This window comes from Carassius auratus, chromosome 50 (genome assembly GCF_003368295.1).
Source record: "Carassius auratus strain Wakin chromosome 50, ASM336829v1, whole genome shotgun sequence".
In the NCBI taxonomy this organism is placed as follows: domain Eukaryota; kingdom Metazoa; phylum Chordata; class Actinopteri; order Cypriniformes; family Cyprinidae; genus Carassius; species Carassius auratus.
In genome coordinates, this window is record NC_039292.1 from 19926026 (window position 1) to 19942446 (window position 16421).

At 46.2% G+C, this 16421-nt stretch overlaps 1 protein-coding gene, 1 long non-coding RNA gene and 2 other non-coding genes across 4 annotated transcripts in view; all 4 read right to left on the bottom strand.

Moving 5' to 3' along the window:
* Positions 1-1383: 1383 nt before the first annotated feature.
* The window catches only part of LOC113067296 (40S ribosomal protein S17), a 20873-nt gene continuing 5835 nt past the window's right edge, over positions 1384-16421 (bottom strand). Inside the window, exons 3-5 of the mRNA XM_026239693.1 lie at positions 2039-2144; positions 1864-1929; positions 1384-1503 (exon numbers count right to left, since the gene is read on the bottom strand). Of these exons, the coding sequence (XP_026095478.1) occupies positions 1426-1503; positions 1864-1929; positions 2039-2144 (250 nt within the window). The 3' untranslated portion in view covers positions 1384-1425. The remainder of the gene's footprint in view (positions 1504-1863; positions 1930-2038; positions 2145-16421) is intronic.
* On the bottom strand, positions 1699-1822 carry LOC113067330 (small nucleolar RNA SNORA71). The gene has a single exon (XR_003279317.1). It is a non-coding gene; the product is annotated as a small nucleolar RNA SNORA71 (small nucleolar RNA).
* LOC113067331 (small nucleolar RNA SNORA71) lies at positions 6857-6981 on the bottom strand. The gene has a single exon (XR_003279318.1). It is a non-coding gene; the product is annotated as a small nucleolar RNA SNORA71 (small nucleolar RNA).
* LOC113067297 (uncharacterized) lies at positions 7899-9589 on the bottom strand. The gene is made up of 3 exons (XR_003279304.1): positions 9542-9589; positions 9377-9496; positions 7899-7986 (listed from the first exon to the last, which is right to left on the bottom strand). It is a non-coding gene; the product is annotated as an uncharacterized LOC113067297 (long non-coding RNA).

A 16421-nucleotide genomic window follows, 5' to 3' on the forward strand; every position in this document is an offset into this window, starting at 1 on the left:
CTTGTTGTGGACCAACTCAACTCTGACAGATTGGGGACGGAAGGGGGGGACTGATAGTGGTCATGTAATATTTAGTTATTTATAATTTATTATTATTGTTGTTGTTAAGTTAGTGTTCATAAATGAGTTATGTATGGTCTTTCAAGAATTTCAAGTTTTGTGTAATTACCATTGTCCATTGACATATCAATAAATAATCTAAATAAATCCAGTTGTCATGTGGTCTTGGGGGCCTTTAGCAGCCGGCTGGCTCTGGTTAGAGTAGACTGAAATTAGGGAATTCAGATTCTTCTTTTTACATATGAGGAATTCTTAGCTAAATATAATTTTCTCATACCACCAACTGTTTTTGGTTCAATCTCTCCTAAAATGTGTGTTATTTAAACAGCAAAAAGAATTACATTATCAGCAACTCTCACCCAATCACTCCCCTACAGCTAAGATATGTTTTCCCTATCATTGTAATAATTATAACAGCCCTTGTCCAGAAGGATGTTGCTTCCAAACCAAACGTAACTGCATACTACAATCCATTTGTTAGTGATGTCGATTGGGAAAAAAGTCTTGCTCTCTTTTATACAAGGTTAAAGAATATACCCTGATAAACTATTTACATTTTAGAAAAAGATATAGATCTAAACTGTAGCTTTTGCAAGCAGAAGCCAGACAAAGCTGTTCACTTATTTATATGAAATGTACTTGATTTCATAGTTGATGAAAATGGTACGTTAGCGTGGAAAGATGCTCTTTTAGGCCCTGCTGTAAACTCTTGTTAAACACACCCACACTTTTTATTTTAATGGCCAAATATCATATTCATACATGTAAGTTCAGGAGAAAATCCATAAAGTGAAGCATTATATTGAGGCTATATTGCCCTTGAAGATACAAAAAGCTAGTTGAATTTTACAATCTTGTGCACTCTTTAATGTGCTCCTATAATATGGTTTATAATTTTAGCATATGAAAATTACTGTATTTGTTGTTGTAATTGTAGTGAAAGTGTTGACATTGTTCCATTAAAAAAAAAAAAAAAGTGTCTTTTATAAGGGCCTTAACTGCAGTTTCTGCACTTTGCTTCAGTAAAGCTGCTGACAAACCAACTCTTCATGTTTAGACTCAAACATTCATATGGAGTCGCTTCACATAGGGTCTTAACCCTGTACGTCACACACACACACGTTTAACAGTGTCACTACAGGGTGCAACAATCCGTCAGTGTTCACATTACAAATCAAATTATTTTAAACAGGTGTGAGTTAGAGCAAAGTATCTGCACAAACAAGTGAGCAACATGAACACCATTCAAACTGCATGAGAAATGAAACGTCACGATTCATCTGTGCATGTTAACTCTGAGAAACAGACTCCACAACATCACTGTTGGTTTTACAACAATTTTATTAAGAGATATATTACAAATGTCTAGACGCCGCGAGGGGTCTTGAAGTTCATGCCGACGGGAGGCTGAGTCACCTGAAGATTGGACAGGCTGCCGAAATCCTGACGGACAAGAAAACACTGTTAGCAAGAGAACTGAAGAGTGATGGAGAGAGATGAAGCAGTGTCCAGACTCAGTCCGTCAGTGAGTCTGGACGCCCTGCTGTTAACTCTCAGACAGTTAACATTAACCCTGCGCTTACAGAACTACTCCATGTGCTGCAAACCACAGCAAAGAAACATTCACAAAGACAAACGTGTGTGAAAGATCCAGGGTTTGTGAGGAACAGGATCCAGCAAACACGGGAAAGTCTTTCACTTCCTCTTCCTGTTCTATCAATGACCTGGAGACGGTGACTCCACAGTCACTTTCGACACAGGTTCATCACACACAGGACTGACGAGCGACTGAACGATTCTCACCAGAAGCTTGAGCATTTCCTTGGTGTCTGTGTCGACCTCGATGATCTCCTGATCCAGAGCCGAGACCTGCAGAAACACAACATCATCATCATCATCTTCATCAGGCCACACGTCACATGCATCTCAGCTAGATCCAGGGTCCAGCAAACACAAGTCATCTGGAGACGAGACGCACCTCGGGCACGTAGTTGTCCCTGCGCTCGCGCTCCTCCTCCTGCAGCTTGATGGAGATCCCCCTGACCGGCCCTCTCTGGATGCGCTTCATCAGGTGTGTGACGTACCTAAACACACACACACACACACACACAGGTCATGAACAGCTGCCGTCAAACACCTCTCTAGAGGAACAGTAGCCGTATCGTCTCATCCAGTGACCACCAGAAGCTTTGAGATGTTTGAATCAGGCTTTTACATTATTTTAATGTTTAGATTGAAGTAGAAGCAAACAGAGTTTCTCAAATCTGCTTCATGCCCTACCAGTAACACCTCTGTTTATCTTCTGAACACAGTTTAAGATATTTTAGATTTAGTCCGAGAGCTCTCAGTCCCTCCATTGAAGCTGTGTGTACGGTCTACTGTCCATGTCCAGAAAGGTAAGAAAAACATCCTCAAAGTAGTCCATGTGACATCAGAGGGTCCGTTAGAATTTGTTGAAGCATTGAAGATACATTTTGGTCCAAAAATAGCAAAAACTACGACTTTATTCAGCATTGTCTTCTCTTCCATGTCTGTGTGAGAGAGAGTTCAAATCAAAGCAGTTTGTGATATCTGGTTCGTGAACGAATCATTCAGTTCACCAAATCAAACTGAATCGTTTTAAACGGTTCGCATCTCTAATATGCATTAATCCACAGATGACTTAAGCTGTTAACTTGTTTAATGTGGCTGACACTCCCTCTCAGTTCAAACAAACCAATATCCCGGAGTAATTCATTTACTCAAACAGCACACTGACTGAACTGCTGTGAAGAGAGAACTGAAGATGAACACCGAGCCGAGACAGATAACGAATGAAAGATTGACTCTTCACGAGTGAAGAACCGGTCGCATCGGTGTTCGGATCACCAGTAGTTCTTTCAGACAGTTCGGTTCAATAAACCGGTTGAAGAAAACGGTTCACCGGTTCTTTTGCGCTCGACGTAATGGCGTCATTGGCGGTGATTGCCCTTGATTCAAGCCTTCGGTTTACCCGCGCTCATAACACTAGCACAGAATCAGTTCAGAATCAATCACCAAAAGAATCAGTTCAGTTCAGACGCTCTGTGTGTCGGTCTGCTTCACGCTGAATCACACATGCGCAGTATCATCGGCTCCTCGGTTCACGAATCACACGCGTCTGACAGAAACGGTTCTTGACTAGTGTTGCATGGTGCACCGATACTTCAAAAGTATCGCGCTTCTTGGAAATTAAAAACGTCACGATTCCTACATTTATTAGTATCGATACTTCAAAGAATGACTGCATTCCAGATTTGTAAGATAAGTATTTCATGTTGGTGTGTGCAACACACGCTTCCAGTGCCTCCCTATGGACGTCTGTGCTTTCTCCTCACGCAAGCAGCAAAAAAGCACTACAGCGAGATGCTGCATTAATGGCTTTACTAAACTGATTCGGCTTTACTAAAATGAGTGCATAATCGCATTAAATAGTTTAAATAAGTTGGTGGTTTTCTTGCATAATTAACATTTTAATTGTTTGGTCAGACAGTTCCTATATAATATTCACATTAATCGGGGATTCAACGTGGAGTTATGTTCTGTATGCTAAATATGAAAACGAGTGTTTCTGCACAGCTCCTATAACTGCGCTTTGTGTCTGCTGATTGCTGATGTAAATGCTTGCCTCACTGACCCTGTGTACTCTTCAGTTAATTCACGAATGAGAAGATCTCTCGCTCTCGTTCAGTAAAAGGCGGATTCGTTCACTACATTCATCAAATCACATGCTCCGTCAGATCTTGAGTAACTCTGACAGGATGAAACAAAGCTGCGCATGTGCTGCTAATAGCGCCGAGCTCACGCTTCTCCGCTCGCGCGCTGCTGTGGACATGAGCTGTGTCCAAATTCAGGGTCTGCATCCTCCTTAGGATCCTTCCTACCCGGTTGAAGGAGGATGGGTCCTCCGACGACCGCAAAAACCGGAAGTCGGTGTTTGTGAATTTGGACAGCCTACCCTTCTTTCAGTTCCCTCCCTTAACCGTTGCTCATATCCTGTCGCCTAGCAACCGTGACAGCGCTAAGCAAGACACGAGTGAAGAGATCATCGTTCTCTCCCCGGAGCTTTATAAACACTTCTGTCTGCTCTTTCGTCCTTAGAAGCGTTAAAACAGCTTCAATCACTAACAAATAAGCTGTGTGTAAGAGGATATTCACACAGGCAGTAAGGAAGAAGCTAGTTTACGAAAGTAAACTTTTTTTTTTTTTTTTTTACATATACACGTACAAATGTAAAAAAAATGCTTATCGCTAAAACAAAATGCCTAACTAGAAAACCACTGAAAATATATATTTTTGAAAAGCCAGTTTTTAAAAAACATCGAAAATAATACTCCTCCCCCACTCCGCTACCGCTCGCTTCGTCCTGCCGAAAAGAATTATGGGATAGGTAGGACGCGAAAGGATCCACCACACCCATCCTTCCAATTCGGGGAAAAGGAGGACGCATTTGTGGGCCGCATTTGAAGGATCCTACGAATTTGGATAGCCTTCGTCGCGGCGCTGTGACGTAACATCCTTCAAATGAGTACTCCGAAGGATGTAGACCCTGAATTTGGACACAGCTATAGTTGCCAAGTCCACTTATAATTCGCGACTTTGGGCTTTTTTTTTGCAAGTCGCGTTAAAACAGCACGTTTGATACGTTTGACACATTGATACTGATACATTGATTGACACTGTCTGCTTACAGAAATCAGTGCAATCATATAAGTGCTGTGGCGTAACATTCGTCAAAACATTCAGCTGAATCCGCCCCCTTATCCCCCTCATTGGAGTAAAATGACGTTCAACGTGCAGGCGGCGCGCTCTATGATCTACAGAAATACACATATTTCAATTTCTACAAACAATGCCTCCAACAAAGTGGAGAATTTTATTTTATTAAGCTAAATATAAGTTACATCTACCCTTAATGCTCTTGTCTTTCTTTTCTTGTCTTTTTGTCCTTTTCCTTCTCTCCAATCCGATTCAGCCTCACAGGTGATCGGAGATGAGGAAAGTGCGTTCTCTCCGCTTTGTTGCAGTTGCCTGATTTTTATTTATTTTTTCCTAATCAGTTTATCCTTTTCTAATAAAGCAGTGGTTTCAAGTTTAATATGTTGCAGGCTCATTCATTGTTAATAAATTATAATGCGGAAAATAAATTATCAAATAATATTGGGGTTGTTTTTGACACTCCAGTTGCTTATTTGTCTCGCGAGAGTTGGCAACTGTGGCTGTGGAGCGAGCAACTTCAGTGAGTGAACGAGAAATATGAGTCAGTGGATTACCTAAAAGATTCGTTCACGGACGAACCATCACTAGTGCAATTTCATATAGCCTATATTAAATATTTGGAATATATATTTTCATATTATATTAGGTTCTTTGATAAGGTTACAATACGAAGGTCTAAGTAGCAACGTATCTTCCCCCGATGCGTGGGTCGGGGTGGGTAAAGAAATCTTACTTTATTTGCGGGCTGGGGCGGGCCAAATAACTTCATAATAGCGGGACCCGCGGGTTGGAGAGAAACCGGACCCGTGCATCACTACACTGCACGTGCGAGCACAAGTGATACTGTGGCCGCCGGTCCACGACTGGTAGAAAAAGACGACGCTCACTAAAGACGACGCTCACTAAGCTCACTGGCTGAGTTTTCTCCTCTGAAAGAAAAGGTTGCACAACTGACAGAATAAGTTACAATATCTGAGATATTGCTGCTAACTTTTATTTGCTTTTTTTTTTTACTTGAATGTCATTGCTTAAATTGATTATTATTTATCTTTTAACATTTAATCCTTCTGAGTTCAGAAACATTGTTTAATATAATCACTGTTGATATTTTTATTCAAAGTTCAGAATCAATGTATTGCTCGTGTTTTTTATGATAACAGATAATGCTGCTAAATTTATTCTTTCTTTACATTGAATGTCATTGCTCTAATTTACTTTTTATATTTTGATATTTTATATTTTGTTCAAATGTTTAACATATATGCTGTTCATATGTTCATTTATTAGTGTTATATGATTAGAATGTTGTCCCGGTTTTAAAATAAAGCATAGCAATGATATTTCAGAGAGAAATTTTCCCTTTCAGGAAAAGTATCGATAAAGAATCGAAATCACAATTATTGACTAGGTATCTGTATCGAAACAACAATTTTGGTATTGTGACAACACTATTCTTGACTCTGAGTTTTGCTTTAACTCAGAGGGAGTGTCAGCCACATTAAAAAAGTTAACAGCTTAAGTCATTTGTGGATTAATGCGTATTGGAGACACAAACAGTTTAAAACGATTCCGTTCGATTTGGTGAACTGGTTCAAGAAGATCCGGTTACATCGAATGATTCGTTCATGAACCGGATATCACAAACTGCTTTGTTTTGAACTCTCTCACAACAGACACGGAAGAGAAGACAATGCTGAACAAAGTCGTAGTTTTTGTTATTTTTGGACCAAAATGTATTTTCGATGCTTCAAAATATTCTAATTGACCCTCTGATGTCACATGGACTACTTTGATGATGTTTTTCTTACCTTTCTGGACATGGACAGTAGACAGTACACACAGCTTCAATGGAGGGACTGAGAGCTCTCGGACTAAATCTAAAATATCTTAAACTGTGTTCTGAAGATGAACGGAGGTCTCACAGGTTTGGAACGACATGAGGGTGAGTCATTAATGACATAATTTTCCTCTTTGGGTGAACTAACCCTTTAAATCAGATTAATAAAATGTTCAATTTCAACTAAAAACACGTAAGTTCAGTTTCAGTAAAATACAAGACTGTGTGAAAGATTCAGGGTTTGTGAGGAACAGGATCCAGCAAACACGGGAAAGTCTTTCACTTCCTCTTCCTGTTCTATCAATGACCTGGAGACCAGTCACTCCACAGTCACTTTCGACACAGGACTGACGAGCTGCTTTCGAGTGTGTGTGTGAGAGAAAGAGGGAGAGAGAGAGAGAGAGAGAGAGCGTGATAGTGTGTGTTAGAGAGAGAGAGTGTGTGTGTGTGGGAGAGGAGAGTTTGAGAAAAACATCCATGAGTTAAAAGAAAAGATGAAAGAACAGTCTGCAATGTGTCTAGAGCTTAAAATCAAGGAGAATCTCCCAATAACCTGCGGCTCCATCATGAAGAGACAACACACAGATCTGTACCTGCAGACTCAGTGAAGGAGCGCTCTCACACATCACCACCGTCACACAGGACCCCAGCGACTCAGACCCCAGTGAAGGAGCGCTCTCACACATCACCACCGTCACACAGGACCCCAGCGACTCAGACCTCAGTGAAGGAGCGCTCTCACACATCACCACCGTCACACAGGACCCCAGCGACTCAGACCTCAGTGAAGGACAACTCTCACACATCACCACCATCACACAGGAACCCAGCGACTCCGACCTCAGTGAAGGAGCGCTCTCACACATCACCACCGTCACACAGGACCCCAGCGACTCAGACCTCAGTGAAGGAGCGCTTTCACACATCACCACCGTCACACAAGACCCCAGCGACTCAGACCTCAGTGAAGGACAACTCTCACACATCACCACCGTCACACAAGACCTCAGTGAAGGACAACTCTCACACATCACCACCGTCACACAAGACCCCAGCGACTCAGACCCCAGTGAAGGAGCGCTCTCACACATCACCACCGTCACACACAAGACCCCAGCGACTCAGACCCCAGTGAAGGACAACTCTCACACATCACCACCGTCACACAGGACCCCAGCGACTCAGACCTCAGTGAAGGAGCGCTCTCACACATCACCACCGTCACACAGGACCCCAGCGACTCAGACCTCAGTGAAGGAGCGCTCTCACACATCACCACCGTCACACAGGACCCCAGCGACTCAGACCTCAGTGAAGGAGCGCTCTCACACATCACCACCGTCACACAAGACCTCAGTGAAGGAGCACTCTCACACATCACCGCCGTCACACAGGACCCCAGCGACTCAGACCTCAGTGAAGGAGCGCTCTCACACATCATCAACACCACACAGGACCCCAGCGACTGGGGTGATGTGTGACGGTGGTGATGTGTGAGAGTTGTCCTTCACTGGGGTCTGAGTCGCTGGGGTCTTGTGTGACGGTGGTGATGTGTGAGAGTTGTCCTTCACTGGGGTCTGAGTCGCTGGGGTCTTGTGTGACGGTGGTGATGTGTGAGAGCGCTCCTTCACTGAGGTCTGAGTTGCTGGGGTCCTGTGTGACGGTGGTGATGTGTGAGAGCTGTCCTTCACTGAGGTCTGAGTCGCTGGGGTCCTGTGTGACGGTGGTGATGTGTGAGAGCGCTCCTTCACTGAGGTCTGAGTCGCTGGGGTCTTGTGTGACGGTGGTGATGTGTGAGAGCGCTCCTTCACTGAGGTCTGAGTCGCTGGGGTCTTGTGTGACGGTGGTGATGTGTGAGAGCGCTCCTTTACTGAGGTCTGAGTCGCTGGGGTCTTGTGTGTGACGGTGGTGATGTGTGAGAGCGCTCCTTCACTGAGGTCTGAGTCGCTGGGGTCCTGTGTGACGGTGGTGATGTGTGAGAGCGCTCCTTCACTGAGGTCTGAGTCGCTGGGGTCCTGTGTGACGGTGGTGATGTGTGAGAGCTGTCCTTCACTGAGGTCTGAGTCGCTGGGGTCCTGTGTGACGGTGGTGATGTGTGAGAGCGCTCCTTCACTGAGGTCTGAGTCGCTGGGGTCCTGTGTGGTGTTGGTGATGTGTGAGAGCACTCCTTTACTGAGGTCTGAGTCGCTGGGGTCTTGTGTGTGACGGTGGTGATGTGTGAGAGCGCTCCTTCACTGAGGTCTGAGTCGCTGGGGTCCTGTGTGGTGTTGGTGATGTGTGAGAGCGCTCCTTTACTGAGGTCTGAGTCGCTGGGGTCCTGTGTGTGACGGTGGTGATGTGTGAGAGCGCTCCTTTACTGAGGTCTGAGTCGCTGGGGTCCTGTGTGTGACGGTGGTGATGTGTGAGAGCGCTCCTTTACTGAGGTCTGAGTCGCTGGGGTCTTGTGTGACGGTGGTGATGTGACTCAGACCTCAGTGAAGGACAACTCTCACACATCACCACCGTCACACAAGACCTCAGTGAAGGACAACTCTCACACATCACCACCGTCACACAAGACCCCAGCGACTCAGACCCCAGTGAAGGAGCGCTCTCACACATCACCACCGTCACACACAAGACCCCAGCGACTCAGACCCCAGTGAAGGACAACTCTCACACATCACCACCGTCACACAGGACCCCAGCGACTCAGACCTCAGTGAAGGAGCGCTCTCACACATCACCACCGTCACACAGGACCCCAGCGACTCAGACCTCAGTGAAGGAGCGCTCTCACACATCACCACCGTCACACAGGACCCCAGCGACTCAGACCTCAGTGAAGGAGCGCTCTCACACATCACCACCGTCACACAAGACCTCAGTGAAGGAGCACTCTCACACATCACCGCCGTCACACAGGACCCCAGCGACTCAGACCTCAGTGAAGGAGCGCTCTCACACATCATCAACACCACACAGGACCCCAGCGACTCAGACCTCAGTGAAGGACAACTCTCACACATCACCACCGTCACACAAGACCCCAGCGACTCAGACCTCAGTGAAGGACAACTCTCACACATCACCACCGTCACACAAGACCCCAGCGACTCAGGCCTCAGTGAAGGAGCGCTCTCACACATCACCACCGTCACACAAGACCCCAGCGACTCAGACCCCAGTGAAGGACAACTCTCACACATCACCAACGTCACACAGGACCCCAGCGACTCAGACCTCAGTGAAGGAGCGCTCTCACACATCACCACCGTCACACAGAACCCCAGCGACTCAGACCTCAGTGAAGGACAACTCTCACACATCACCACCGTCACACAGGACCCCAGCGACTCAGACCTCAGTGAAGGACAACTCTCACACATCACCACCGTCACACAAGACCCCAGCGACTCAGACCTCAGTGAAGGACAACTCTCACACATCACCACCGTCACACAAGACCCCAGCGACTCAGGCCTCAGTGAAGGAGCGCTCTCACACATCACCACCGTCACACAAGACCCCAGCGACTCAGACCCCAGTGAAGGACAACTCTCACACATCACCACCGTCACACAAGACCCCAGCGACTCAGACCCCAGTGAAGGACAACTCTCACACATCACCACCGTCACAAAGGACCCCAGCGACTCAGACCTCAGTGAAGGAGCGCTCTCACACATCACCACCGTCACACAGAACCCCAGCGACTCAGACCTCAGTGAAGGACAACTCTCACACATCACCACCGTCACACAGGACCCCAGCGACTCAGACCCCAGTGAAGGAGCGCTCTCACACATCACCACCGTCACACAGGACCCCAGCGACTCAGACCTCAGTGAAGGAGCGCTCTCACACATCACCAACACCACACAGGACCCCAGCGACTCAGACCTCAGTGAAGGACAGCTCTCACACATCACCAACACCACACAGGACCCCAGCGACTCAGACCTCAGTAAAGGAACGCTCTCACACATCACCACCGTCACACAAGACCCCAGCGACTCAGACCTCAGTGAAGGAGCGCTCTCACACATCACCACCGTCACACAAGACCCCAGCGACTCAGACCTCAGTAAAGGAGCGCTCTCACACATCACCACCGTCACACACAGGACCCCAGCGACTCAGACCTCAGTAAAGGAGCGCTCTCACACATCACCACCGTCACACACAGGACCCCAGCGACTCAGACCTCAGTAAAGGAGCGCTCTCACACATCACCAACACCACACAGGACCCCAGCGACTCAGACCTCAGTGAAGGAGCGCTCTCACACATCACCACCGTCACACACAAGACCCCAGCGACTCAGACCTCAGTAAAGGAGTGCTCTCACACATCACCAACACCACACAGGACCCCAGCGACTCAGACCTCAGTGAAGGAGCGCTCTCACACATCACCACCGTCACACACAAGACCCCAGCGACTCAGACCTCAGTAAAGGAGTGCTCTCACACATCACCAACACCACACAGGACCCCAGCGACTCAGACCTCAGTGAAGGAGTGCTCTCACACATCACCAACACCACACAGGACCCCAGCGACTCAGACCTCAGTAAAGGAGTGCTCTCACACATCACCAACACCACACAGGACCCCAGCGACTCAGACCTCAGTAAAGGAGCGCTCTCACACATCACCACCGTCACACAGGACCCCAGCGACTCAGACCTCAGTGAAGGACAGCTCTCACACATCACCACCGTCACACAGGACCCCAGCGACTCAGACCTCAGTGAAGGAGCGCTCTCACACATCACCACCGTCACACAGGACCCCAGCGACTCAGACCTCAGTGAAGGAGCGCTCTCACACATCACCACCGTCACACACAAGACCCCAGCGACTCAGACCTCAGTAAAGGAGCGCTCTCACACATCACCACCGTCACACAAGACCCCAGCGACTCAGACCTCAGTGAAGGAGCGCTCTCACACATCACCACCGTCACACAAGACCCCAGCGACTCAGACCTCAGTGAAGGAGCGCTCTCACACATCACCACCGTCACACAGGACCCCAGCGACTCAGACCTCAGTGAAGGACAGCTCTCACACATCACCACCGTCACACAGGACCCCAGCAACTCAGACCTCAGTGAAGGAGCGCTCTCACACATCACCACCGTCACACAAGACCCCAGCGACTCAGACCCCAGTGAAGGACAACTCTCACACATCACCACCGTCACACAAGACCCCAGCGACTCAGACCCCAGTGAAGGACAACTCTCACACATCACCACCGTCACACAAGACCCCAGCAACTCAGACCTCAGTGAAGGACAACTCTCACACATCACCACCGTCACACAAGACCCCAGCAACTCAGACCCCAGTGAAGGAGCGCTCTCACACATCACCACCGTCACACAAGACCCCAGCGACTCAGACCTCAGTGAAGGACAACTCTCACACATCACCACCGTCACACAGGACCCCAGCGACTCAGACCTCAGTGAAGGAGCGCTCTCACACATCACCACCGTCACACAAGACCCCAGCGACTCAGACCCCAGTGAAGGACAACTCTCACACATCACCACCGTCACACAGGACCCCAGCGACTCAGACCTCAGTGAAGGACAACTCTCACACATCACCACCGTCACACAAGACCCCAGCGACTCAGACCCCAGTGAAGGACAACTCTCACACATCACCACCGTCACACAAGACCCCAGCGACTCAGACCCCAGTGAAGGAGCGCTCTCACACATCACCACCGTCACACAAGGCCCCAGCGACTCAGACCCCAGTGAAGGAGCGCTCTCACACATCACCACCGTCACACAGGACCCCAGCGACTCAGACCCCAGTGAAGGACAGCTCTCACACATCACCACCGTCACACAAGACCCCAGCGACTCAGACCTCAGTGAAGGAGCGCTCTCACACATCACCACCGTCACACAAGGCCCCAGCGACTCAGACCCCAGTGAAGGACAACTCTCACACATCACCACCGTCACACAAGACCCAGCGACTCAGACCCCAGTGAAGGAGCGCTCTCACACATCACCACCGTCACACATCACCCCAGCGACTCAGACCTCAGTGAAGGAGCGCTCTCACACATCACCACCGTCACACAGGACCCCAGCGACTCAGACCCCAGTGAAGGAGCGCTCTCACACATCACCACCGTCACACATCACCCCAGCGACTCAGACCTCAGTGAAGGAGCGCTCTCACACATCACCACCGTCACACAGGACCCCAGCGACTCAGACCCCAGTGAAGGACAACTCTCACACATCACCACCGTCACACAAGACCCCAGCGACTCAGACCCCAGTGAAGGACAACTCTCACACATCACCACCGTCACACAGGACCCCAGCGACTCAGACCTCAGTGAAGGACAGCTCTCACACATCACCACCGTCACACAGGACCCCAGCAACTCAGACCCCAGTGAAGGAGCGCTCTCACACATCACCACCGTCACACAGGACACGGGCGACTGGCGCTTCAAAGAAAAAAAAACTGGCGCGACCTCAGTGCTTCTTCTGATGGACTCCACTGGAAAGAACATTGAACCCAAGAATCTCTTCTCCAGAGTCCTAGCGCTCCACTGCAGAAACACAGAACATGTTCATGAACTGCTCAGTAATGATGATCTTGGCAGCCCGCAGTGTGTTATCATTCACACAGGTACAAATGACCTCTATAAGTTAAATGAAGGTACAGCTAAGGCAATACATGAGATGGCAGAGAAAGCCTCACAGACATTCCCCGCTTCACGTGTACTGATCTCCACCTTGCTCCCGCGGCTCGACGTCCCTCCCTCTGTGATCGATCAGATCAACCAAGAGATCCTTTACTCCTGCTCCAGTCTGCCCAACGTGCACTTAGTCCATCACAGCTCTGTAAGACCATGGCACCTGTATGACGGGCTCCACCTCAATGATGTTGCTCTTGGACGCTTTCCAACAACCGACAACAAAGGAGCTAAAAGAATCGTGAGAATGCAGCCATTTGATGCATCTGGACCTTCATCTGACTCAAGACCACCACGAGTCTTTCACAGACATCCCAGGACTTCAGGATGGTCTCAGAGACAGCAGGAGAGTCAGCTCTACACTGAAGGCCGACCCCAGTGCCGGACACACAGCTATGCCCAGGTACTGTCCCTCATCATCCGTTCAGGAACTACTCCCCATTAGTGAGGTGGGAGAAATTAAACGACTGCTAAGCCTTCTCTGCAACAAAATGCTCACCTGAACTCTACAAGAATTGTTCACAACACAATGATTATCATCATTATATATATTCTTTTTATGATCAATTGTTGTTATTGTTATTAATTTATTATTATTGTTATTTTTTTAGTCATTATTCACAAAGATTTATTTTAATCAGTTTGAGTACCTTCTGTACTTCCTCTACTATTACTTAGTTATTTTATTTACTTTATTTTTATATTTCTTTAATTTTTATTTATAAAAGGTTTTGTTTTTGGTTTAGCCCCTAGATAAACAGCAGTATTGCTTAACCCCCTTACGTGCAAACATCGCTGACGGCCCCAGTTTATTATTGTTTCACTTTCACAGCAAGTTAAACATCACTGTCTTACTTCATCTGGACAAACTGTGCATCAATGGAAAGTTTAAAGACTCAAGCTTCGATATTTGACCAATATTTTGATAAAACATTGTTGCAGTGACAGATATTTAGTGATTTATGTCAGGAGTGCAAAATAATAAATCCGTATTATGCCACATTTTGAATAGAAATTCACAACTCACTCATATTCAGTCACGTCAGCAGCGGTTTATTTGTGTTCACATAGACTCACTGAACAGCGTCAATAAGGATTTACAGACCAAAGATGCATATCTGCGGAGATATATGGATATATTTACTGATGTTTACTTCATATTTCTTCAGACAGAATCGTCATTTCTATTCATTTTCCACGGATTTACGCGATCAGATGATAAACAGCCTCTCCCAGCGATCTGTGTGTGCGTGCAGTAGTCACAGCTCGTGCGGTGTGTGACTCAGACTCTGATTGGGTCTTTCAAACATCAATCTTAGAGTTTCATATCTGGACACCGCCCCATCGTGTCACATGCTTCCTGCACACTTCCTGGTAGTTATCTGGCCAAAACAACACTGAAACACCTCTGTACACACAAAATATCCGAATAATAAACCCGCGATTACGATAGTAAAGCTTGGTATGAGAATTTCTTGAGATCTGGGGCGTTTTTATAAAAAAAATCGAAAATGTACATCGGAAATGCTAACTTGTGCAGCGATGAAAAAGGCTACAAATAACATATTTTTACAACAGTAAGCGACCAAATTCCACCCCTGATCGCTAAAGGAAGTTATTATAAACACTCGATCGGGGTTTAAAGTGAGTTTTGAGTAAAAGTGTACTAATAATTTCATAAATTGTCAGATGTAGCTTGATGCTAACGTTAGCACCAATGCTACTAATAGCAGGTGCTTTTCTTCTTCATAATGCATTTTTGTCTCAATAATTCACGTAAGGTCGTAAGAAAATGTTTTGTTGTATTTTTATAGTAAGACTTTTGATAAATAAGGGCTAAATGCAAAGAGAGACTGAAGTGAGATCGCTGCTTTGTTGCTTTGTAAAGCCTGAAAAACCACAATCAAGGCTAATAAAGGTGGAATAAAAACAAAAGAATAATGATAAAAGAATAATGCGGATAATGTGTCATACTTGGCGGAGGTGTGAAAGAACCGTTTGGTGAGAACAATACAATCATGATTCGGGCAGTTTTCAACAGTGAAACATACACAAAGAGCACAGGAAAGTTTACATGTGAGATCTTACAGAGATGACAAGGGCCATAAATCAATCTGATTAGCCTTCTCTAAAAACACACATGACATGGCCTTAGAAAATATTTCATAAAATTCACAGTTTTACAGATTCGATTATGAAATTTTTTATGAAGTCTTGGAAGACTTGTGGCCTTAGCTACACTGTGTTTTCAAACTCATTTCCTACATCAACATTTTTTAAAATACATTTAAAACATATGTTTTTAATATTTTTATTTTTGTTTTTATGTTTGAGCTTATATATCTCTATTATCATAACAGTCTGAGTGATTCTGATTCCTGAACAGTAAACTTTAAAGTGTCAGCTTTGTGAACAAAGGTTGATTATGTATCTAGTCAGAAAGAATCATGAGCAGAAACCTTTTTTATTTTGGGTATGTAATTTCGGTCTCCATGCCAAAAAAGGGGGGTTACTAGTAAGGGGTTAATCGTTGATCATATCAAAATGTTAAATGAAACGTGGTGTAGATCAGATGTGTCCACTAAAAAATGACCTCGCCCCTTTTACATCACCAGCCAAGCAAGCCAAAAATCACATTTGGCTAAAATTGGATAAAAGCTTTGGAATTGTAGATAAAGACCTTTTTATCTGTGGAATTTATATTCTTCATCAGATTTCCCATAGTATGACGATGGCGTATTCCACACAATACAAGAATTAAGAAATTAAATGGAAACTTAAATGCTCGAACTGGTTCAGAACTGGACCATATTGATAATAAACATCTGTTCACACATATACCCCAAGATCTCTTTAGTACTCTACTAGAGGTCAACCAATATATCGCTCGACCGATATATCGGGCCAATATTTGTAATTTTTTAATATATCGGCCGATATCCGTGTTTTGTAGCGCCAATTTAAAGTCAGGCACGTCGGCGGGCAGCCCCGTGTTATTGGTGCGGTGGAAAGTGCTGCCACTGCATGTGAAGCACCCCAAGCCAAAACTTTTGGAAGATTCAACA